Here is a 21925-nt window from a genome sequence, read left to right on the forward strand (position 1 = left end):
CCCTACCCCTGAGCCAAGCCCCACCTCCCGTTTCCTAGAGGTTAACTGCAGATGAGTCTCAGGCCCTTTTGTGCCCGGGCTGGCTTTGAACCTGGATCCTCAGATCTCAGCCTCCTGAGGAGCTAGGATGACAGGCGGGAGCCACCGCAGCCAGCTAGGATCACTTTTAACGTCTACTGTTCATTAAATCTTTTATTCGGAAGATTCTAAAAAGTTACGCCTTTCCAAAGGCCTTACAACGATTGTTACCTGTTTCTTCCTCCTACAGAACTTGGATTACTTGCCTGTAATCCTAGCTACTCGGGAGGCTGAGATCTGAGGATTTCAGCTCGAAGCCAGCCCTGGCACTAAATAATGGGAGACTCTCATCTCCCTGAAGAGCTCAGGGGCAGCGCCCAGGCCAGAGTTCAAGCCCCATGACCTACCAACTTCTCTTTGGAGGACTGTAGGGATTCTTAGTATCAGGATTAAAGCTTTGGAAAACTTTTTTTTTTTTTTGCCAGTCCTAGAGCTTGAACTCAGGGCCTGAGCACTGTCCTTGGGCTTTCTCAAGACTAGCATTCTACCACTTGAGCCACAGCACCACTTCCAGTTTGTTTTATTTTTTTCTATGTATGTGGTACCAAGGAATTGAACCAGGTCTTCATGCATATGCAAGGCAACTCCCAGCCAAGAGACACATTCTTTTTTTTTTTTTTTTTTGCCAGTCCTGGTGCATGAACTCAGGGCCTGAGCACTGTCCTTGGGCTTTCTCAAGGCTCGAGCTCTACCACTTGAGCTACAGTACCACTTCTGGCTTTTTCCTGTGTGGTACCAAGGAATCGAACCCGAGTCTTCATGCATGTGAGGCAAGCACTCTACCACTAGGCCAAACTTCCAGCCCAAGAGACAAATTTTTAAATATACTTAAATACTTAGACTTCCCCATCTATCTTTAGGATACTAAGTCTATATATTAAGTCAGCGTAACCACCTCTAAAACCTAGAAAGTAAAATGTCCCCAAAGAAAACATTCCTAAATACCCAAGTTCTGCCCTATTCCTGCCTTCCTGAAATTTCTTCACTATAAATAATATACAGCCAGGTGCCAGTGCCTCACATCTGTAATCCTACTCAGGAGGCTGAGATCTGAGGATATAAATTCAAAGCCAGCCTGGGCAAAAAAAAAAAAGTCCCCTTGAGATTGTTATTTCCAATTAACCACTCAAAAAACAGAAGTGGCACCTTTGACTCAAGTAGTAAACTAACCGGCAGCATAAAGAGATTCAGGAAAAGTGTCTAGGCCCTGAGTTCAAGCCCCACAATGGACAAATTACAATATGAAGCATTGAATGTGCCTAAGATAAACATTGAATAAGAGGAAATAATTTAGCCAAGTATGAAATTTTATTAGCAAATTTATATAAAATACATCATAAACACAATAGTTAAAAGTAAGATGAGCAGAACCAAGAATATAAAACATTTTAAATGAAAGATAACAAAGCCTTATTGGCTTGTTTCAAAGATTATTCATTTTATCTATGACATGCTCCTAGATTTAAAAGTTATTTTGTTACCCTTGATCTGTGAAACTACAAATCCTTTTCCTGGTGGTTCTCACAGCCTTATGCTTGCTCAACAACACTCTACCACTTGAGCCATGCCCCAGCCCCAATAGTCAATATTTTTGAAAGACAAAGTGATTCTCAATCTCAAGGATTAACAAATATTTGCAAAGTTATTTAGTAAAAATCCTGCATGTGCTCACTTTGGCAGCACATATACTAAAACTGGAACGATACAAAGAAGATAAGGATGGCCCCTGTTCAAGAATGACACACAAATTCATGACTTGTTCCATATTAAAAAAAAAAAAAAAAAATCCTGGACTGGGAGTTTGTCCTGGTGGTAGAGTGCTTGACTGGCATGCATGAAGACCCAGGTTTGATTCCTCAGTACCAAATGCATAGACAAAGCTGGAAGTGATGCTGTGGCTCAAGTGGTAGAGCTCTAGCCTTGAGAAAGCCCAAGGAGAGTGCTCAGGCCCTGAGTTCAAGCCCGAGGACTGGCAAAAAAAAAAAAATCCTGCAAATGCAGAATACAAAATCTGTTAGAAATTACCCAACCAAGCACCAAAGTATTTAAATAAAATCAGCTTCTGAGACGGCGTAAAGAGAAAATTTTTATCTTATTTACACAAATGTGTTTTTGCAAACAGACATTAAAAAAACAAAACAACATCAAGGAAAACAACCAAACAAGGGCTGGGTGAAGCTGCCCACCAAGCTCAAGGCAGGCCCTGGCCAGACCCCAGCACTAGCAAATACAAAAGTCATCAATTGGCTTCTGCTATACAATTGACTGCTACCTTAAATCAAACACATCTCAATTTTGTGCTTTAACCCCACTTCTGTACACACACAAGCCAAGAGGAGGTTTTAAGATGTAATGCATAGGATGTCCTTGAGACAATTATCCTCAAGAAACACAAGATGAGAAGTTTTTCAAGTATCCTACAAGAAACTATCCTATACATAGCCAATTCTCCAGAGTTCCCAACAGAGATCCCACCACAGAGCGCTTATGCATGGCCTTAAGCAATGACATCTGCACAGTATTTGTTGTTTTTCCATCACGTGGACATCTTCTGTTTCTTTTTCTTGGCCTTCAGTACAGGAGGAAGAGAAATCTTGAAGGCTGTCCTGAAATTACAGAGAATACGTTTTAGTGCTCTTGGTCTGCAAAGGAAGAGCCACTCACACACCCGATACTTACTCGCACGTCGTGCAGATGGGGCTGAAGTTGCAGAAAACTATACAACAACAACAAAACAAGAGGGTTTAATGAACACGAAGGAGATATTTTCTTCCCCTACCCCCACCAAAGAAACAAGGAAAACAATACATGAACTCACTTGACAGACACACAGAGCAGACATAGCCAATTTCGATGAGGTTCCGATGGCAGAAGCAAGCAGCCCTGTAGTCCACGTGAAGTGGGGGTGGGAGGGTTAACTGAGATCTCTGGTCCTGATCGGGAAGAAAAACCCACTGGGGGGGAAAAAAAGTAATGGGGATGAGATGGGAGCGAACTACAACAATGTACAGCTATCACCGTGAAACCTCCCTCTGTGGAACAGGTGTGTGTTTTGTTTTGTTTTTGATGCCAGTCCTGGGGGCTTGAACTCAGGGCCTGGGCACTGTCCTTGATCTTCTTTTGCTCAAGGCTAGCACTCTACCACTTAAGCCATAGCACCACTTCTGGCCTTTTCTGTTTATGTAGTACTGAGGAATCAAACCCAGGGCTTCATGCATGTGAGGCAAGAATTCTACCACTACGCTACTCTCCCGGCCACAATTTATTATTTTTTTTTAATTTTTTAAGGCAAAGGAACTTCTCTTTAAAACAAGGGCGGCCAGGTGCAGGTAACTCACACCTGTAATCCTAGCTCCTTAGGAGGCTGAGATCTGAGAGTTGCAAGTTTGAAGGCAGCCTAGGCAAAAAAGTCCCAGTGAGATTCTTATCTCTAGTGAACCACCAGAAAACTGGAAGTGGAGCTATTGCTCAAAGTAGTAGAGCACTAGCCTTGAGCAAAAGTGATCAGGGACAGCACCCAGGTCATGAGTTCAAGCCCATAACAACAATAAGAAAAAAATACATTTTCAAAAAAGGGGGCAAAAAGTAACAGAAATCACAACAGAGAATCCATTAAACCATAGCTGAGCACTGTTCTAAAGAGTCACATGGTGTGCTGCACGCAGCTTGCCATTTAGAGAAGACCTGAAGCCCATCCTCCCAAGCTGTTCACACCTCGTCACGCCCGCTGCGTTCTGCAGTCAGGCCCTGCCACGTGGTGACACACTGACTCCTTACCAGTAAATACTGCAGAAGCGATGGCATCTGAGGCACCTTCAGGTACAGTCCTCCAGTGATGTCACACGCCTGCAAGACACAAAGAGGACCCTCTGCCAAACCAGCACCTACACGGGATCCCCCAAGGGTTCTTCAGGCAGTGTGTGAAGCCGATTCTGGATGTCTCAACGTCTCTTGGAGCAGCCCTCATGTCACTGTCCCACTCTTAATAGGCGATGGCAGTGAATGGGAGAAACAGGGTCCTGTCCTCACAAGGTGAGTGTGTGGTGTGCTCAGAATGACAGAAGACACCAGGAGGATTACCTGCATACAAGCTAGAAAATGAGGAATGGTCAGAAGGGCTTCTCTGCAGGAGTGATCCAGAGGTGGCCCAGAACAGGGAGCAAGCTGTGAGAGTGAGTGTCTGAGGGCCAAGAGGACACAGAAAGGGCCAGAAGTTTACCCTAGTGGTAGAGTGCTTGCCTAGCATGCATGAAGACCCGGGTTCAATTCCTCAGTACCCACATACATAGAAAAGCCAGAAGTGGTGTGTTAGCTTAAGAGGCAGGGCACTAGCCTTAAGGAAAAAGTCCAAGGACAGTGCTCAGGCCCTGAGTTCAAGCCCCAGGACTGGCAAAAAAAAGGGGGGGACCAGGAGTTTTGCCTAGTGGTTAAGTGCTTGCCTAGCATGCATGAAGGCCCGGGTTCGACTCCTTGGTACCACATACATAGAAAAAAGCCAGAAGTGGTGCAGTGGTGCTGAGGCTCAAGTGGTAGAGCTCTAGCCTTGAGAAAGTCCAAGGACAGTGCTCAGGCCCTGAGCTCAAGCCCAGGACTGGCAAAAAAAAAAAAAAAAAAAAAGTTTTCTATCCCCACCAATACCAAGCCTTCATTGGAAACATACCTGCTGGAGAAGTCCTGAATCCGAGTCCAAAACACAGGCATCTATCAAAATATTCTGAAAGAACATTCAAGACATTATAGATATAAGGATACTGACTGTCCTTAAGAGAGGCACTCCACATGCACAGATCGCAAGGCTGTCTCACAGGCAGCAGCTGTAGCACCAGATGGGGCCGGGCTGTGGTGACCATGATCTGCCGTGATCCACTGAGCCTCACATCGCCATGCTTCCATGGCAAGCATCGCATTACAACTCAAGTGAGGGGCGTTCTTTTTTTCTAAAAATGTATTAAAGGAAGTACAGCTGTGGTTCAAGTGTTAGAGCACTAGCCTTGAGCAAAAGAGCTCAGGGACAGTGACCAGACTGAGAGTTCAAGCCTCATGACCAACAAAAAAAACAAAGTATCAGAGGCCGAGAATTTGGCCTAGTGGTAGAGTGCTTGCCTAATATGCACAAACACCCAGGTTCGATTCCTTGGTATCACATACATAGAAAAGCTGGAAGTGATGCTATGGCTCAAGTGGTAGAGTGCTAGCCTTGAGGAAAAAAAGCCCAAGGACAGTGCTCAGGCCCTGAGTTCAAGCCCAAGGACTAGCCCCCCCCCAAAATAAAACAAACAAAATTTGTAAGGACATTTCAGTTATTTGCAGAGTAAAAATATCAAATTTCTATACACCCCACCGAAGTAAAAAGATAGAGAGGGGCTAGGAACATAGCCTAGTGGTAGAGTGCTTGTCTAGTATGCAGAAAGCCCTGGGTTCAATTCCTCAGTACCACACGCATAGAAAAAGCCAGGAGTGGTGCTATGGCTCAAGTGGCAGAGCATTAGCCTTAAGCAAAAAGTGTCCAAGGCGCTGGGCACCTGGCTCACATCTATAACCCTAGCTACCCAGGAGGCTGAGAGCTGAGGGCTGCAGTTCCTTCAAAGCCAGGCAGGGACAATAAGGTCCATGACACTCTTATTTCCAATTAACCACTAGAAAATGGGAAGTGGGGTTAGAGTGGTAGCCTTGAGCTGAAGAACTCAGGGACAATGCCCTGGTCCCGAGGTAGGGTGGTAGCCTTGAGCTGAAGACTCTCTGAAGGGTGGCCCTCAACTCACCTGCTTCTGTGCAGCAAAGACGACATTCATGAAGTTCATGTACTGCAGTGCGCTGTCTTCCGCAGCCTTGATCACCTAAAAACCGCACCTTGTTAATTCCTCAGCCACACCCTAGGCCCCTACATTACACCACAGCAAGACACAGCCACTGTCACGTCTGCAATTTGCCTAGTATTACTGTTAAATGAGTATACAATCACAGAATTTCCCAAATCCTACCACACAGAGCAAAGTCCCCTGAACAGCTGACAATGCTCCTGCTTAGAAGGCCCAAGGGTATGTTCACACACAGGCTCATGCAGAGAGGTGACACTCTACCTACAGTCGCCTGGCCTGCTTTTTTTCCCAGCCTACAATATATAGCAGGAAGGAATCTTTTTATCAATGAAACAGAACAGAATCGTGTATCACTTAATGACAGGGCTGAGTGCTGAAAACTATGTCACTGGAGATTTTTTCTGTTGCTTGAAGTCAGTGAACATCCCGGGCCTACTCCACAGCGAGGCTGTGGCCTGCGCCCTTCAGCAGGCAGCACCTACTAGCTTCCATGCTCCCACCAGTGGTCTACAAAGGGCATGGAAGCAGTTTCTACATTTTAATCAGGCTCTAATCACACACTCTTTGCATGATTATCTGACTACTCCTGAACACTTTCGTGATTGCTAAAATGAATGCATTCACTTTTGACTGATTAACAAACTGCCCTCCAAAAACCTGCCCCACCCAGCCACAGCAGTGACACACAGCAACAACTGCATCTAATCCGGCCATCGGCCCTAGGGCCTGGCAGGGCAATGAACAAACAACGAAGAGCCCATCATTTGACAACTCCTTGCTTTCTAGCTAGTACGAACATTTCAAATGCCAGAAATGATCATTCCTTCCATTAGACACCACTCGTTTTTTGTTTGTTTTTTGGTCGGTCCCAGGGCTTGACTTCAAGGCCTGAGCTGTCCTTGGGCTTTCTCAAGGCTAGAGCTCTACCACTTGAGCTACATCACCATTTCTGGCTTTTTCTATGAATATGGTACCAAAGAAGGGAATCTGGGTCTTCGTGCATGTTAGGCAAGCACTCTACCACTAGACCAAACTCCTGGCTTTCAACCTGTTCTTTTTTTTTTTTTTTTTTTTTTTTGCCAGTTGTGGGGCTTGAACTCAGGGCCTGAGCACTGTCCTTGGACTTTTCTCAAGGCCAGAGCTCTACCACTTGAGCCACAGCACCACTTCCAGCTTTTTTCTATGTATGTGATATCAAGGAATCGAACCCGGGTCTTTGTGCGTGCTAGGCAAGCACGCTACCACTAGGCCAAACTCCCGGCCCTCAACCTGTTCTTTTATAAGTAAACATGACCCTTTTTTTTTTTTATTGTTGTTAGGTGTAGGACTTGAACTCTGAGCCTGGGTACTTCCCTGAGCTCTTCAGCTCAAGGCTATGGCCCTACCCCTTGAGCGACAGCCCTACTTCCAGGTTTCTTTTCGTGCCCACCTCACCTGGCCAGTAAAGGTGACTTTTAAAAGCCTGAAGTGGATTGAAGCCTACCACTGGTATGTTAGCCCTTGAGCCACACTTCCAGCTTCATGTTTTTGCTTGTCATTGTGTGTGTATGGTACTGGGGATCAAACCCAGAGCATTGCACCTCGTAGGCAAGCACTTAGCACATCCCAGCCATGCTGGTCTTCTTTTTCTTTTTTTTCTTTTGGCTAGTCCTAGGCTTGAGCTCAGGGCTTTCTCAAGGCTAGAGCTCTATTACTTGAGCCACAGCACCACTTCCGGCTGTTTCTGTGTATGTGGTACCAAGGAATCAAAGGCAGGGATTCCTGCATGGGAGGCAAGCACTGTACACTAGGTAATGCTCCCTTAGCTGGCTGGCTTCCATGCACATTTGTTCCTTCATCTTTTCCTCTGCTGCTAGGGTAACTCAGAGCTTTGTACGTGCTGGCAGGTAGTGCCCTGCCTTAGATCTCCATCTCCATCCCTTCCCCTTATGTTTTCTCTTCTTTTTTTGGGGGGGGGAGGGGGTGGCAGGACTTGGCCTCTGGGCCTGGACGCTGTCCTGGAGCTCTTCAGCTCGAGGCTAGTGCCCTCCCCTTATGCTTTCTAGGTACCTGCTGCTGTACACGAACATAAAGACCACTTTTTTTTTTTTTTTTTTTTTTGCCAGTCCTGGGCTTGGGCTCAGGGCCTGAGCACTGTCCTTGGATTTTCTCAAGGCTAGCACTCTACCACTTGAGCCTCAGCATCACTTCCAGCTTTTTACTATGTATGTGGTACAGAGGAATCGAACCCGGGTCTTCGTGCATGCTAGGAAGCACTATACCACTAGGCCAAACTCCCAGCCATAGAGACCACTTTTAAAATCTTACCAGTATCCTTGATTTCATCTCTTGGTTATCTACAAAAAAATAAAACAGATTACGAGGTGTGGCTCAGTAAACATAGGTGGCATTCTACTCTTTTTCCTTTCTTTTTTTTTTTTTTTGCCAGTCCTGGGCTTGAGCTCAGGGCTTGAGCACTGTCCTTGGACTTTTTCAAGGCTAGCGCTCTACCACTTGAGCCTCAGCACCACTTCTGGCTTTTTTTTCTATGTATGTGGTACCGAGGAACTGAACCCAGGCAAGCACTCTACCACTAGGCCAAACTCCCCGCTCCTTTACTCAATTTTTAATCACCCCCAAACATACAGTAGGATTACAGTTCTCATAGAAAAACCCAAACTCCTACCTTTAACTTCCTTATTCATTCTATGAATATCTTAATTTCCTAGCATCAAGGAATATAAGCTCATGTCCCCATGAATGTCCAGGCCCACAATCTAGAAAATGTTTAGCTTTAGAAGTGAATCCGCATTGTGGAGAACCCTTCATGAGTGGGGTGATTCAAGGATACAGCAGAGAGCTCTGGCCAGGGACCCCGCCAACAGAGTTTCTGTATGTTGTCCTTTTATGTCACCTACAGTCAAAAGCATTAAAACATGAATTTAAAATACTTTCTTCAACTACAGTCATTTTTTAAAGCAAAATGGTTGTTATGAGTGGAAACGAAGACAAACAATATAACAAAAGACAAAAGAATCTTGATAAGAATAATCAAAGGAAGAAAGGACTAAAAACGTGTAGAATTTTTTTTTTTTGCCAGTCCTGGGGCTTGAACTCAGGGCCTGAGAGCTGTCCTTAGGCTTTCTCAAGGCTAGAGGTCTACCACTTGAGCCACAACACCATTCCAGCTCTTTTCTACGTATATGGTACCAAGGAATAGAACCCGGGTCTTCATACAAGCTATACAAGCATTCTACCACTCCCAGCCCCTATGTACAGAATTTTTAAAATATATTTTAAGGAACAAGATCAAAGAAAAAATCACAACAGACGACTAAAAAATTGTCGAGCTCATGAGCCCAGCTTGTCAAATAGATTTTGAAGCACAATGCATAAATATGACGTCTCTAATTTCATATGGTCTTGGAATCAAATGATAAGAGTCTGTTCCAACTTCCTTAAATCATGGTCTTTTTCTTTAAAAAAAAATTTTTTTTTTTACTTTAAACTAGCTGGGCGCAATGGCTCACGCTGTAATCCTAGCTACTTAAGAGGCTGAGATCTGAGGATCGTGGCTCAAAGCCAGCCCTGGCACTAAACACCGAGAAACTCCTATGTCTAATTACCTCTAGAAAATAGGAAGTCGGGCTTGTCTCAAGGGTAGGGCAGTAGCCTAGAGCTGAGGAGCTCCTGGACACCGCCCAGGCCAGGTGAGCTCAAGACCCATGACCACCACCACCACCAACAGAAAGACTAAAAAATTAAAAACAAAAAGGAAGAACCTCCCCAATTAACTCCAATTGTGAACTGCCAACAACACAATTTAAAAAAAAAGCAGTTACTCTTGGTCATCAGATCCTTAATCTCTTCAACGATCACTTCATTTGCTGCTGTCAACAGCTCATATTTTCCATCTTTGCTTCCCGAAGGATTGCAGTCAGAAAGGGGGTTTCCTGGGTCTCCGAAGAAGTCTCCAAGTCTGCCGTGCTTCCCAGGGTACAGGAATCGGCTGAAACAGCAGCAAACCCTTAGGATAGCGGCCTGCTGCCCTCACCCTCAAGGATCACAACGTGAAAGCGAGCAGAAAAGCAAATAAATTGCTTCAATTCTGCACATATACTATTCTAATTCTTTACTCCTCCTTCCTCTCTCCTCCCTCCTCCATTCCTTTCTCACTTGTGGTACCAGTGACCAAATCCAGAGCCTTGTGTGTGCTGGTTAGGTGACCCACTTCTTCAGGTGTGCCCCTGCCTTTTTGGTTGCATTTTGTTTTTGAGAAAGGGTCTTGCTAACTTTGCCCAGAGTGGCCTCTGTCTATCCTCCTGTCTGTCACTGACATACCTAGGATTATAGATGTGTACCACCAAGCTCAGCTAACATACTTCATTTTTAAGAAATATCTAAAACAGACCCACGTGCTGGTGGCTCATACCTGTAAGGAAGGCTGAGATTAGAAGGAACCCGGTTCACTGCAAGCCGGAGCAGAAAAATGTACATGAGTCCTTATTAACTGAGAGCTGTGTGGTGGTACACGCATGTCATCCCAGCTCCAACAAGCATAGTGCCTGGACAAGATCTGAGACCCCATTTCAAAAGTAACCAGCATAGCTGGATGGATCTTAATCTACTCAGAAGGATGAGATCAGAAGATACCAGTTCCAGGTCAGCCCAAGAAGAAAAAGCCATAAGATTCTTTTTTTTTTTTGGTGTGTCATGGGGCTTGAACTCTGGGCCTGGGTGCTGTCCCTGTGTTCCTCAGCTCAAGGCTACCACCCTACCCCTAAGCCATAGCCCCACTTCCTTTATTTTAGTGATTGATTAATTGGAGATAAGAGTCTAGGACTTTAGTGGCCCGGGCTGGCTTTGAAACTTGATCCTTAGATCTCAGCCTCCTGAGTAGTCAGGATTACAGGCCAGAGCCACCACACCTGGCCAGCTAGATTCTTATCTCTAAGCACCAAAATGCCAAGAGTGGAGCTGTGGTCCAAGTGGTAGAGCACTAGCCTTGGAGCACAAAATCTCAAGGACTCAGTGATAGAGCAGGACCAACCTAGCAAACTCAAGCCAAGAGTTCAAATCCCAGCACTAAACAAAAGACAATAACATAAACAATAGGTAAAATAGGCCAGGCCTGGTGCTATAATGAGTCACATTTGGCTCACATCGACAAAGCCAGGTTTTACAGTGCTCTTAGGTGAGACCACTGCGGCAGGATACTAGTGGTTCACACATATAGACTTAAATAGCAGGCTAGGACTCAGAGGTTCACAGTTTGAAACCAACCTGGCAGAGAAGTTTGCTCCAAAATAACCAACAAAAAATCAGTCTGGAAGTATGGCTCAAATGGTAAAGCACCACCCAAACAAACAAGCAAGCTGAGTGTAAGGCCCTGAGTTCAACCCCCAATACTATCAAAATGAAGACCACTGTTTCCATATCCAAGCACAAAGAAGAGCAGAGGGCTTGGGTTTGAGAGCCAATGTCACAAGAAAATCCCTATTTCCAAACACAGATGAGTGAAAACAGCCACACCATGAGAGGCAGAGCCAAGACTGGCTCAGGGAAAGCAGGACCCTACATCCCTCCGAGCTGCTAAGCTGCCTCTGTGCAGATGAGATGAAAGCCAATAAGGGGGAATGACCTGTCCAATTCAGCAAGGTGACAGAACTACATGTATGTGGATGCAATGGGTCATATGCTGCCCTACTATGTGTGAGGTATCAGTATCTGTGGGCATCAATGCACTTAGGTACTGCTTCTTGATAGGCAAAATTTTGGGGGGCAATCGAGACTAGGAACAGTGAATGTCAAGAGCACAAATCCCGACGCACACCAAGCACTGACTGGGAGAGAGGAGATAAGCTCTACTCCTACCTTTCCTCAACGTGACTTGCTATGACAGCGAGCTTGTTGGAGCGATTCATGAATAAGTGTGAGTTCCCCAGCACCATGACGGCATCCATGCACTTGGATAAAGTGAACTGGTAAAAAGACAGGACACGAGAAAAACAAATTAGCACTCCAGACAAGTATGCCCAGTCCCAAGATTTCACTGAAATTTGCACAGGAGCTCCCTTCCTCCAAAACTATAGGCAAAACTTTTTTAGTGATTTGTGTGTACCAGTACTGGGGCTTGAACTCAGGGCCCCTCACCCTGCCATTTGAGCTACACCTCCATTTCCAGCTTTCTGTTGATTAATTGGAGAAGAGAATTTTATATATTATATATACATATATATGTATATATAATATATATTAACATATACAGGGGTTATAGTTACATTTGTCAGGTAGCAGGTACATTATTTCTTGAACATTGATACCCCTTCTCCGTTTTTCTCCCACTTTCCCTCCCCCCTCCCATGTACATATATGTCTGTGTGTGTATGTATGCATATATATATATAATTTCTTTTAAGACTAGATACTGTATTGTATCTAGAAAAGGCAATAGGGATAGAGAATGCAGGGCAGCAATTAACGAACTCCTGTATGAGGAAATTTTGTGTCATGAAAATAATGGTCCAAAGCCTGACCTACTGGCACACACCTGTAATTCCAGCACAAGGAATGGGGAAGAGTTTAATGCTAGCCTGGGCCACATAGTAAGATACCGTCTCAAGGAAGAAGGTAAGGGAGAGGGGAAGTAAGGGAGGGGGAGAGAGAGAAGGAGGTAACATGCTAGGTGAATTTTATGATAAGCTGCAACTTAATAAATATTAATTAATTAAATAATTGCTGGGCATGGTGGATCACGCCTGTAATCCTAGCTACTCAGGAGGCTGAGATCTGAGGATTTGTTGGGGGCCGAGTAACGCCATGTCTAATAACTTTCTGCTGAGGCTTGTAGTAGGGATAAAACACGTGGATCTCTTTGTCCTGTCCACCTTGTATACTGATAGGCTCCCTCACCCAATATAAGGAGGAGAGATTTAGGGAATAGAGAGAGAGACAGAGATCTTCCTGCCTTGATGAAGCTGCGTGGCGCCTCTGTTCGTGCTCCGGAGTAAGAAGGCTGGGTGCGGGAGGACATTGGGCCCCTTTCTCTTGCGGCTTGGCCTGGTCGGGGTGTGTTCTTCCCCATGCCCCTACTAGTAGAGGGGGACTGGGGATGAAGGACCCCGACAAGGATCACAGTTCAAAGCTAGCTCAGGGACTAAAGAAGGTGAAACTCTTATCTCCAATTAACCACCAGAAAACCGTAAGTGGCTCAAGGGGTAAGGCGGTAGCCTTGAGCTGAAGAAGTCAGGGATAATGCCCACAACTGACCAAAAAAAAAAAAAAATACACACACACACACACACACACACACACTCCAATTAAATTAGAACCATTTGAAGGCCTTATACCATCTTACCTGAGATTCCTTTAATGCTTGCTTCCCCCACCAAATTGGATTGGTATCAACTATGATGACCAAAAGATTCAATTCCTCTTCTGAAAACATCAAGAAATTAAATTTAAAACCATACGCTCATGAAAATCAATGAAAGGTAACACTGCAATATGTGAAGTAAATTTAAGATTCACTCTTTCAATGTTCAGCAGCACCCTGCAGTCAGGAAACAAACAGATGCCAAGTTTTTAACGTTTGGCTCACTGGGCCTTCAGCAGGCCCCACCAACTCCCTGGACCACTCTGGACCAGGAAACATCACAGGGCAAGGATTTCTATCCTTTCTGTTCTTTCTGTTCACTACTTATCTTCAGCATCCAGCAAACACTCAATAAATACGTGCCAAATGAACACCCCAAAACCTGCATCTTGTCTGGTCAAGGACAGAAGGCATGGAATAACCAGGTGTTGGGATCACAGGATAATTTCAGGCACAGTAGACTAAAGGAAGATGTTGAAGCTGTTTTGGCTCAGTGTTCATCCATACATTCAGCAGCTAGGCCAGGTGCAACCAGGAACCAATTCTTTTTTTTGGTGAGGGGAGGTTCAGGGGGGTTGAACTCGGCCTCGGCACTGTCCCTGAGCTCTTCAGCTCAAGGCTACTGTCCTACTCCTGGGCCTGGGTGTTGTCCCTGAGCTCTTCAGAGAGAGGAGGGAGGGAGGGACTGAGGGAGAGAGTGGCCTTGCAAATAAAAGGGGAAAAGCCATTACTGTAATAGGATTTTACTGTGATACTCCCTACACCAGTGACATCTGCAATCTCAGCACTGAGGTGGAGGCTAAGATAGGAGGACTAGAGTTCCAATCTGAGATCCTGTCTCAAAAGAAGGAAACACACGTAACACACCCCCGAAAAAACCCTACAGGCTCACAAGAGAGGCTCCACCTCTCACCTCTTTCTGCAAGACCTCCACGAACGCAAAACTCCTCACCTCCCATTTCCTCTCAAGTGTAACCGCGTGCCTCGGCCTGCCACGAGGCCTGAGCATTTACATGCACTTCTCTCCAGGGTCGGCGGTCAAGGATTCCTTCCGTCTCGCCCTTTCCCGACTCCTCCCGACCCCGGTGCGCAGGCTGCCCCGCCCTCGCCCTCCAAGCCCTCCGTCATGACTCTCATCTCCGTGCTCTCGCCTCTCGCCCCCACGAACGTCTCTCCACAGGCCTCCCTGGGCCCCGGCCCCGGCCGCGCTCCCCAGAAAGTCACTGATTGAATGAGAGACACACGGACTACCCGGCCGGCGAGGCCCACCCGGCCCAAAGACACACTCCGTTCGGCCGGGCCGAGTCGCCCAGCCCTGGACCCGGGTCCGGTGTCCCGCCCGCAGCCGCCCTCACCGTCGGAGACCATGGCTGGCCGACGCCCGCGGCACAGCTGGCAGCGGTCGGGCTGGAGTCCAGGAGCGCGCGAAGCCTAACTTCCGACGCGCAAGAGTGACGTCAGAGGGCTCCGCCGCGGCCGGGCCCCGAGCCCCGCCCCCGGGCGTCGGAAGTGACGTCGCGCGCTCCGGGCGCCTTCCGCGTGTAGCTCGCCGCCAGCGCGGTTGTCAGAAGCTCGGTCCGGGGCGCTGACCACTGCCTCTGCTCGGTGCCTGGGCTTCGGGGGTCGCCATGGACAAAAATGGTACTCGGGACGGGCCAGGGAGCGGAGAACAAAGCCCAGCCGGATCGGCCCACCCCGGGCTCGGGTCGCTGTCCAGACTCTGGCCGCTGGGCGCACTCTTCTTCTAGCCCTTCCGACTCCCGCTCGCTGCTTCTGTATCCGTGGGGTGGGGAAACCCCCCGGAGGACACACGCACACGCACACACGCAGTCCGCGCTTCCCCTTCCCCGCCCCTCGTCCCCTACTATTCTATTAATGTAAAAGAAATGCACCGACATGGTGAAACTCGTACGTGTATCTGTAAAATGTGGCTGGACCTGAATTAGCATAGACTGACCTGGTGCAGGTGGAATTGCTGAGTGCATCTGAGGAATAACTTTTTTCCTTCTCTCCCAGAATTAATTGAGTACTTCAAGTCTCAAATGAAAAAAGACCCTGACATGGCTTCAGCGGTGGCTGCCATCCGGACTTTACTGGAGTTCCTGAAGAGAGATAAAGGTAGGAAGAGTCACCCCTGAACAGTCGGGGCCTTAGAAAGTCTTCTAATAAACAGTTTGAAATGTCGATGTGGGGGCTGCAGATTTGTCTACAGCCTCAAAGTCAGCTTCTGCCTTCATTTTAGGCCTTTCAACCTGGAAGGAGCCCCAAGCTATCATCAGATTATTTTCAAGCTGGGTGCTGGTGGTACACACCTGTAATCCTAGTTACTCATTAGGCTGAGATCTGAGGATCATGGTTCAAAGCTAGCCCAAGCAGAGAAGTCCCTGTGAGACTCTTAGCTCCAATTACCCACTCAAAAACTGGAAGTGGAGCTATGGCTCAAGGTGATAGAGCACTAGGCTTTAGCTTAGTGATAGTGCTCAGATCTTGAGTTCAAGCCTCATGACTGACGTGTGTATGTCTTTCTGTCTGTCTGTCTGTCTCCGTGTGTCTCCTGTTTAGGGTAGGGATGTGTGCAAGAGGTCAGACACTTGCTTAGTATATGAGGCCCTGGTTTCAATCCCCAGTACCACAGAAAAACTGCCCTATCATAACTGACTGAAATAGGCTTTGAATCAAGAGTGACCCTTGTATTTCACATGAAGCTGAAAATTATAGTAGTTCAACTTTATAGACATGTGTTGAACTTCTTTGTCCCAGTTCTGTGCAGGTACTACAATGCTCCATAATAAATTCTGATGTTAATACCATTCATTGTGTTGTCTCAGCTTTCTAAATGTAAGCATCTGGGTATAATATGATCTGTCATACAATAATAATAATGCTTGCTTTAATCTCAAGGGAACTGGCCTAGGGACATGGGTCTCCAAGCACTTAGCTCTCCTACACTGTCTTACTAACAGTACTTCATTGCCTTCCATGCTTACCCTTACTGGAACAAGATGCAGACCTGTTGGCCTCTTTTTCCCTCTTTTGTTTTTTGTTTTGATAGTACTGTGATTTCAACTCAAGGCCTCACATTTAGTAGGCCAGTACCTACCGCTTGAGTCTTTCTGGTTATTTTACAGATGAGAGTGTAAAGAACTTTTCTGTTTAGGCTGATTGCTGGAGCCATGTGACATTGAGATGAATGTCACATTAATCCTTTGATCATTCCAGGGGAGACAATCCAGGGCCTGAGAGCAAATCTCACCAATGCCATAGAAACCCTGTGTGGTGTAGACTCCTCGGTGGCAGTGTCATCTGGTGGGGAGCTCTTCCTTCGCTTCATCAGCCTTACCTCCCTGGAGTACTCTGTAAGCCCTGACCTCCCTCAGCTACCTCCCCCCACTCTGTTGTTCTGTCTCCAGATAGTCTCAGCTTTGCTGTTTTCTCTCTAGGATTACTCCAAGTGTAAAAAGATCATGATTGAACGAGGAGAGCTTTTTCTCAGGAGAATATCACTCTCAAGAAGTAAAATTGCAGATCTGTGCCATACTTTCATCAAAGATGGAGCAGTGAGTAAACATCTCTTATGTGTAGCACTTAAGAACAAGGGGAGGGGCTGGGAGTTTGGCCTAGTGGTAGAGTGCTTGCCTAGCATGCATGAAGACCCGGGTTCGATTCCTTGGTACCACATATATAGAAAAAGCCAGAAGTGGTGCTGAAGCTCAAGTGGTAGAGCTCTAACCTTGAGAAAGTCCAAGGACAGTGCCCAGGCCCCGAGCACAAGCCCAAGACTGGCAAAAAAAAAAAAAAAGAACAAGGGGAAAATCTTAGCTCTGCCATTTATCTGCTGGGGATTGTTGGACAAGTTACTTAGTTTCTATTAAATAAAGGCAGTCATAGTAGTACGTATGTCCTAGGTTGTTGTGGTGACATGGGATGGTTTGTGGAGCTGTAGTGCTCTAATGGAGGCATCAGAGACACTCATCATTGTAAACAAGCAGGAGAAAACTCTAAGATTGCATGAGTGATTCTGGATTGAGTAAGCTGTTTTTCTGAAGAACTTTTTTTTTAATATATATGTATAGATAGTATGTTAACCTGAACTCTACATAGCAGCTCCTGTGGCTGGATAACACCAGGTATCTTCCAGGCACTGCTGGCAGAGGATGGAGACTTGCTCTTACACATGACTTTAGCCACCAGGGCGATGTAAAGCTGTTCATGAGTTCAGGAGGAAGACAGGCAGTGCAGGTCAAGTCAGTCCTCAGCACCAGGCAGTGGCTTCTGCCTGAGCCTCCACTGGACATAAAACATAATTGCCCTTGACTCGTAAATCTTATCCTGTTTTATTGCCTCTTCCTAACCTTTGAAGTATCTTAAGAGAGTGACTGACAAAATAGTAGAACTTGTAGAGAGCCAGGGACAAACCAAGTCTTGTAGGGCCGGGTGGTGTACAATCCATGAACCTCACCAACTCCAGTGCCATGCAGATTTTGGCAGTACCACTGGCAACTGCACTGAATCATCTGAGGGCTTGGCAAATACTGTCAGTTGGTGCGGGTAGATCTGAGCACCTGAATTTCTGACCAAAAAAAAAATGGATACATTCTTGGTTAGTGCAAGTAGGCTCTGAGAACCTGAATTTCCAACAAGCTGCGGTGGTTATGGCCTGACAAGAGGGAGGCCCCATCCTGTCCTGAGCTGTTTTGTAGGGAGATCACGTATGAGCATTCACACATCATCTGACCACAGGTGGCTTACAGTTACGGTGCTTATATATTTAAAATGACACATCAGACTTCAGGTCTAGAAAAATCAGGTGCCCTGTAGTAGCAGTGAGCACATGGCAGCAGCAGGCACTACAGGAACCTGTCCCCTTCACCTCTGCTCTGCCAATGGCACACTGCATTTGTTCCTAAAACCTCCCTAGTACATGGGGCAGGAGAGGCACCCTCACGAGCCTCATACACAAGGCTTTTAACAGTATGCTGCTCTACTAGGGACACACATGCTATGTTCCTGTGGCAAAAGCTTCTTTGGGTTGGACATAGTGGCTCACTCCCATAATCCTAGCTACTCAGGAGGCTGAGCTCTGAAGATCCCAGTTCAAGCCAGCCCAGGCACTAAAAAGTCCCTGAGACTCTTATCTCCAATTAAGCACCAGGAAACTGAAAGTGGCACTGTGGCTCAAGGGTTAGGGTGGTAGCCTGGAGCTGAAGAGCTCAGAGCTCAGGCCCAGAGTTCAAGTCCCAGGACTGACCCCCCCCCCCCAATAAAAAACAAAACAAAACCTTCTTTGGCTTGCAAGTGGTCTCCAACTTCAGGTCCTAGTGGGTCCTCTTTAATGGCTATAGCCATTTGTGAGAACGCCTACCCGGGAGCTTCAGGAGTCAGGAGCCTGTTTGGTTAGGTCTGGTGGCACAGCCACACACAGGGCCTGGCCTTTGATGGAGCTCTCCTGTCTACAGAGAATACTGACTCATGCCTACTCCAGAGTGGTCCTGCGGGTACTGGAAGCAGCTGTGGCCGCCAAGAAGCGATTCAGTGTGTACATTACTGAGTCTCAGCCTGACCTATCTGGGTAAGTATCTCTCTACTCAGTTCTGTGCTCGGTCATGTAGAAAGCAAACAGGCTGAGAATGCATGGGAGGAATGCATAGCCTGCACTGGCCTGGGACCAGGGGTCTGCACAGGGCTGGGTCCACCTTTGGGGGCTACGCAGTGAAGTCACAATAGCAAACAGCAGACTGATGATGGGAAGCAAATCAAGTATTTTGAACTGGGTGACTCTCCATGCATCACTTTTCCTAATATTCTGTTATGTTCAGTAAGAAAATGGCCAAAGCCCTCTGCCACCTCAACGTCCCTGTCACCGTGGTGCTGGATGCCGCTGTAGGGTAAGCAGTCTCCTCACCCAGATCTGGGGCTCACTCCCAGCAGGCTTTTCAGATGGAAGGTTCTGAGTCTTGTTCATAAAGCACGCTAAGTGGCGTCCTACCTCTTAAATAATAGCCACCTGACTGGAGCAAGCTGTCCTGTGAACTTGGGATGCACAGGGAGGGAGGGTGTGTCCCCAGGCACCACACCTGAATTTAAAAGCACAAGGCCCAGGCTGGATCCTTACGCCAGCCTGGTGCTGTGCTCAGTCATCATGTGAGAAGTGGTTGTTTTGTTGTTTTTTTTTTTTTAAGAAAAGGTGAAGGATGCGGCTATCATCTCTGATCTTTCCAGGTGATGAGGCAATGAACAGTCAAGAACAGAGTTTTCTTTTTGTCCCCTCAGCTATATCATGGAGAAAGCAGATCTGGTCATAGTTGGTGCTGAAGGGGTGGTTGAAAATGGAGGAATAATTAACAAGGTAGGAGTACCTGTTCTCAGAGCAGCTTGCTAAGATGAGGTGCACTGCTGTTCTAGGAGGCTTGCGGACAGCTGCCTTAGCTGCACAGCCATGTTCCCACAAGCAAGTTCAGGGCATAACTCCTGGTTTGCAGATTGCATGTACAAATTAAGTCAATGTAACTTACACTTACATAGGTTTTAATTAGAATGGGCTTGTCTAGATTTTTATTTCATTTTAATCTAGCATATTCAACCTCAGTACTGTATTTCATTACTTTTCTAGTCATTCTTTAAGTTGGAGAATTTTTATCAACAAACAAAAAAATTTTTTTTGCCAGTCCTGCTGACTGAACTCGGGGCCTGAGCACCGTCCTTAGGTTTTCCGTCAAAGCTAGAGCTCTAACCACTTGAGCCACGGCACCACTTCTAGCTTTTTTCTATGTATGTGGTACCAAGGAATCAAACCCAGGTTTTTGTGCATGCTAGGCAAGCACTCCATCACTAGGCCAAACTCTAGGCCCAGCAAACAAAATTTTTAAATAGTGATTAAGATATATCATCTACATGGACCTATGGCTTGAGAATCTTTTCACACACTTGGAGGCCATTGTGTTGTTTTTATTTTTAAATGGTTCTCTTTGATCACAAAGCTGGATTACATATATCGGGTTCCTTCCGTTGTTTGTTCTAGATTGGAACCAACCAGATGGCAGTGTGCGCCAAAGCCCAGAACAAGCCCTTCTATGTGGTTGCAGAAAGTTTCAAGTTTGTGCGGCTTTTCCCACTAAACCAGCAAGATGTCCCAGACAAGTTTAAGGCAAGATTTACACGTTTAGGGGTCTTGTGTGAATCCCACCTGAAAGCTCACTGTTCCAGGAAGTTGCTTACTTCCTGCCGTGGGAATAGAGGTGACCTGGTACTCACCCTTGTCCCCCAACATCCCTGCTCATGCTGAGGCTGGGAGGCCAGTGGTCCCAGCTTTAGAATAGATGGTTCATGTGTTTTGGCCAAGTCCTACAATGGCACTTCTGAACAAGCAGGAGGGTTAACCAGTAGCTGACAATGTTTAAACAACGTACTGTTGCTTGGGAGGCCTGGAGGAGGCAGGGCTAACGGGAGTGAGGAGGGGCACCCGGCCTAGTCATGTTAATTCCTCACTGTGGCCGTGGCCAGTGTGTTACACAGCCCTGGCTAATAGTACTCAGCCCCGAGGCTGTGCCCACCAGAGCCGAATGAGTGACTAACACCTCCTCTCCTCCCACAGTACAAAGCGGCCACTCTGAAGTCTCTGCAAGATGGGCAGGACCTGAAGGAGGAGCACCCGTGGGTGGACTACACGTCCCCTTCTCTCATCACCCTGCTCTTCACGGACCTGGGCGTGCTGACTCCCTCGGCAGTCAGCGACGAGCTCATCAAGCTCTACCTGTAACCACGCGCCGCATCCGTGGCTGGTGCTAGCCAAGCCAAGACAGAATTTTTCTTGAAAGATTCATGAACTAAAAATTGAAATCCTGAGTCCTGGAGACTCATCACTCATCTAGGCTTAAAATCAGACTTAGACGCCCATCTGATTCTCTGGAAATCACTTGCTTTGTTTCCAGGAATGCACATTAATGCATTGATGGTGAGGTATTTATTGGAGACACAGCTTCTGCCTCCTGCTGCTCCTGAGTCTCGGCTGACAAGACTTTGTCCAGTGAGTGAACCAGGGTTCTGACTGTGCCATGCACCTGCCCTGAGGATACCGTCTGCCTCACCGCACTCACGGCCTTTGCCTGTGGCTTCCAGCAGAGCAGCCCTGCACAGCACTACTTGCCAGTCTTCACAGACTCGTGTTCAAGTTCTGAACAGACTTAAAATTTTACTTGGTGACAGATTTAACATGTTTCCAAATAAATTATAGATTTTGAAGGCGTATCACATCAGTGCTGAAAGCTGATAGGAAGTCAGACTCTGGCCATGAAGGGGAATGCGCAGCTATGCTGGCAAGCTGGGCCAGAAGGCATGGACTCCTGTAATTCCTAGGACACCAGGTGCCTTCTGGTTCTCAGTTGTTGCCAGTGATTCACATCTGTAATCCTAGTTACTCAGGAGACTGAGATGTGAGGATCATGGTTCAACGCCAGCCTGGGCACAAAAGTCTGAGAGTCATCTCCACCAGTAAACCAGAAGTGGTGCTATGGTTCAAGTGATAGATCATTAGCGTAGAGCTGAAGAGTTCAGGGACTGTGCCCAGGCCCTGAGTCCAAGCCCCATTACTACTAATAATAGTAACAGCACTGGGCTGGGCGTGCCAGTGTAGTCCTGTGATCCTAATGCCAGAGAGGCAGAGGCAGAGGCAGGAGGG

The 21925-nt window shown here is 46.8% G+C and overlaps 2 protein-coding genes and 1 non-coding gene across 7 annotated transcripts; 2 read left to right on the top strand and 1 right to left on the bottom strand.

The window, feature by feature from the left end:
- Positions 1 to 1367: 1367 nt before the first annotated feature.
- Gtf2h3 (general transcription factor IIH subunit 3) lies at positions 1368 to 15395 on the bottom strand. 5 transcript variants are annotated; one of them, XM_090319882.1, is made up of 13 exons: positions 15209 to 15395; positions 13234 to 13313; positions 11751 to 11857; positions 9719 to 9885; positions 8728 to 8790; positions 8563 to 8592; positions 8205 to 8233; positions 5841 to 5915; positions 4739 to 4792; positions 3856 to 3924; positions 2897 to 3032; positions 2758 to 2794; positions 1368 to 2684 (listed from the first exon to the last, which is right to left on the bottom strand). In XM_090319882.1, exons 1-13 carry the CDS (start codon positions 15234 to 15236, stop codon positions 2615 to 2617), a joined length of 945 nt encoding a protein of 314 aa, XP_090176008.1. In that variant the 5' UTR covers positions 15237 to 15395; the 3' UTR covers positions 1368 to 2614. The 5 variants fall into 5 exon arrangements, with proteins under 5 accessions (XP_090176008.1, XP_090176009.1, XP_090176010.1 ...); XM_090319883.1 differs by lacking the exon at positions 15209 to 15395 and adding an exon at positions 14607 to 14689; XM_090319884.1 differs by lacking the exon at positions 15209 to 15395 and adding an exon at positions 14204 to 14548.
- On the top strand, positions 1743 to 1849 carry LOC150044948 (U6 spliceosomal RNA). The gene has a single exon (XR_016533011.1). It is a non-coding gene; the product is annotated as a U6 spliceosomal RNA (small nuclear RNA).
- On the top strand, positions 15272 to 21908 carry Eif2b1 (eukaryotic translation initiation factor 2B subunit alpha). The gene is made up of 8 exons (XM_090319886.1): positions 15272 to 15369; positions 16471 to 16607; positions 16692 to 16808; positions 18708 to 18820; positions 19068 to 19136; positions 19522 to 19597; positions 20270 to 20395; positions 20843 to 21908. The coding sequence occupies exons 1-8, from the start codon at positions 15294 to 15296 to the stop codon at positions 21005 to 21007; spliced, it is 879 nt and encodes a 292-aa protein (XP_090176012.1). The 5' UTR covers positions 15272 to 15293; the 3' UTR covers positions 21008 to 21908.
- The last annotated feature ends 17 nt before the right edge of the window (positions 21909 to 21925 follow it).

This window comes from Megascapheus bottae, chromosome 28 (assembly GCF_031878675.1).
Source record: "Megascapheus bottae isolate mThoBot1 chromosome 28, mThoBot2.hap1, whole genome shotgun sequence".
NCBI classification, from domain to species: Eukaryota; Metazoa; Chordata; class Mammalia; order Rodentia; family Geomyidae; genus Megascapheus; species Megascapheus bottae.

Coding starts and splice junctions, on each gene's coding strand:
- Gtf2h3 (XM_090319881.1), bottom strand. CDS start 14,210: ATGGGAGGTGAGGAGTTTTGCGTTCGTGGAGGTCTTGCAGAAAGAG. Junction 13,314..14,164: donor TGGAGGTCTTGCAGAAAGAG/GTGAGAGGTGGA, acceptor TGATGTTTTCAG/AAGAGGAATTGAATCTTTTG. Junction 2,685..2,757: donor CCCATCTGCACGACGTGCGA/GTAAGTATCGGG, acceptor CTGTAATTTCAG/GACAGCCTTCAAGATTTCTC.
- Eif2b1 (XM_090319886.1), top strand. CDS start 15,294: ATGAAAAAAGACCCTGACATGGCTTCAGCGGTGGCTGCCATCCGGACT. Junction 16,809..18,707: donor CTTTCATCAAAGATGGAGCA/GTGAGTAAACAT, acceptor TCCTGTCTACAG/AGAATACTGACTCATGCCTA. Junction 20,396..20,842: donor ATGTCCCAGACAAGTTTAAG/GCAAGATTTACA, acceptor CTCCTCCCACAG/TACAAAGCGGCCACTCTGAA.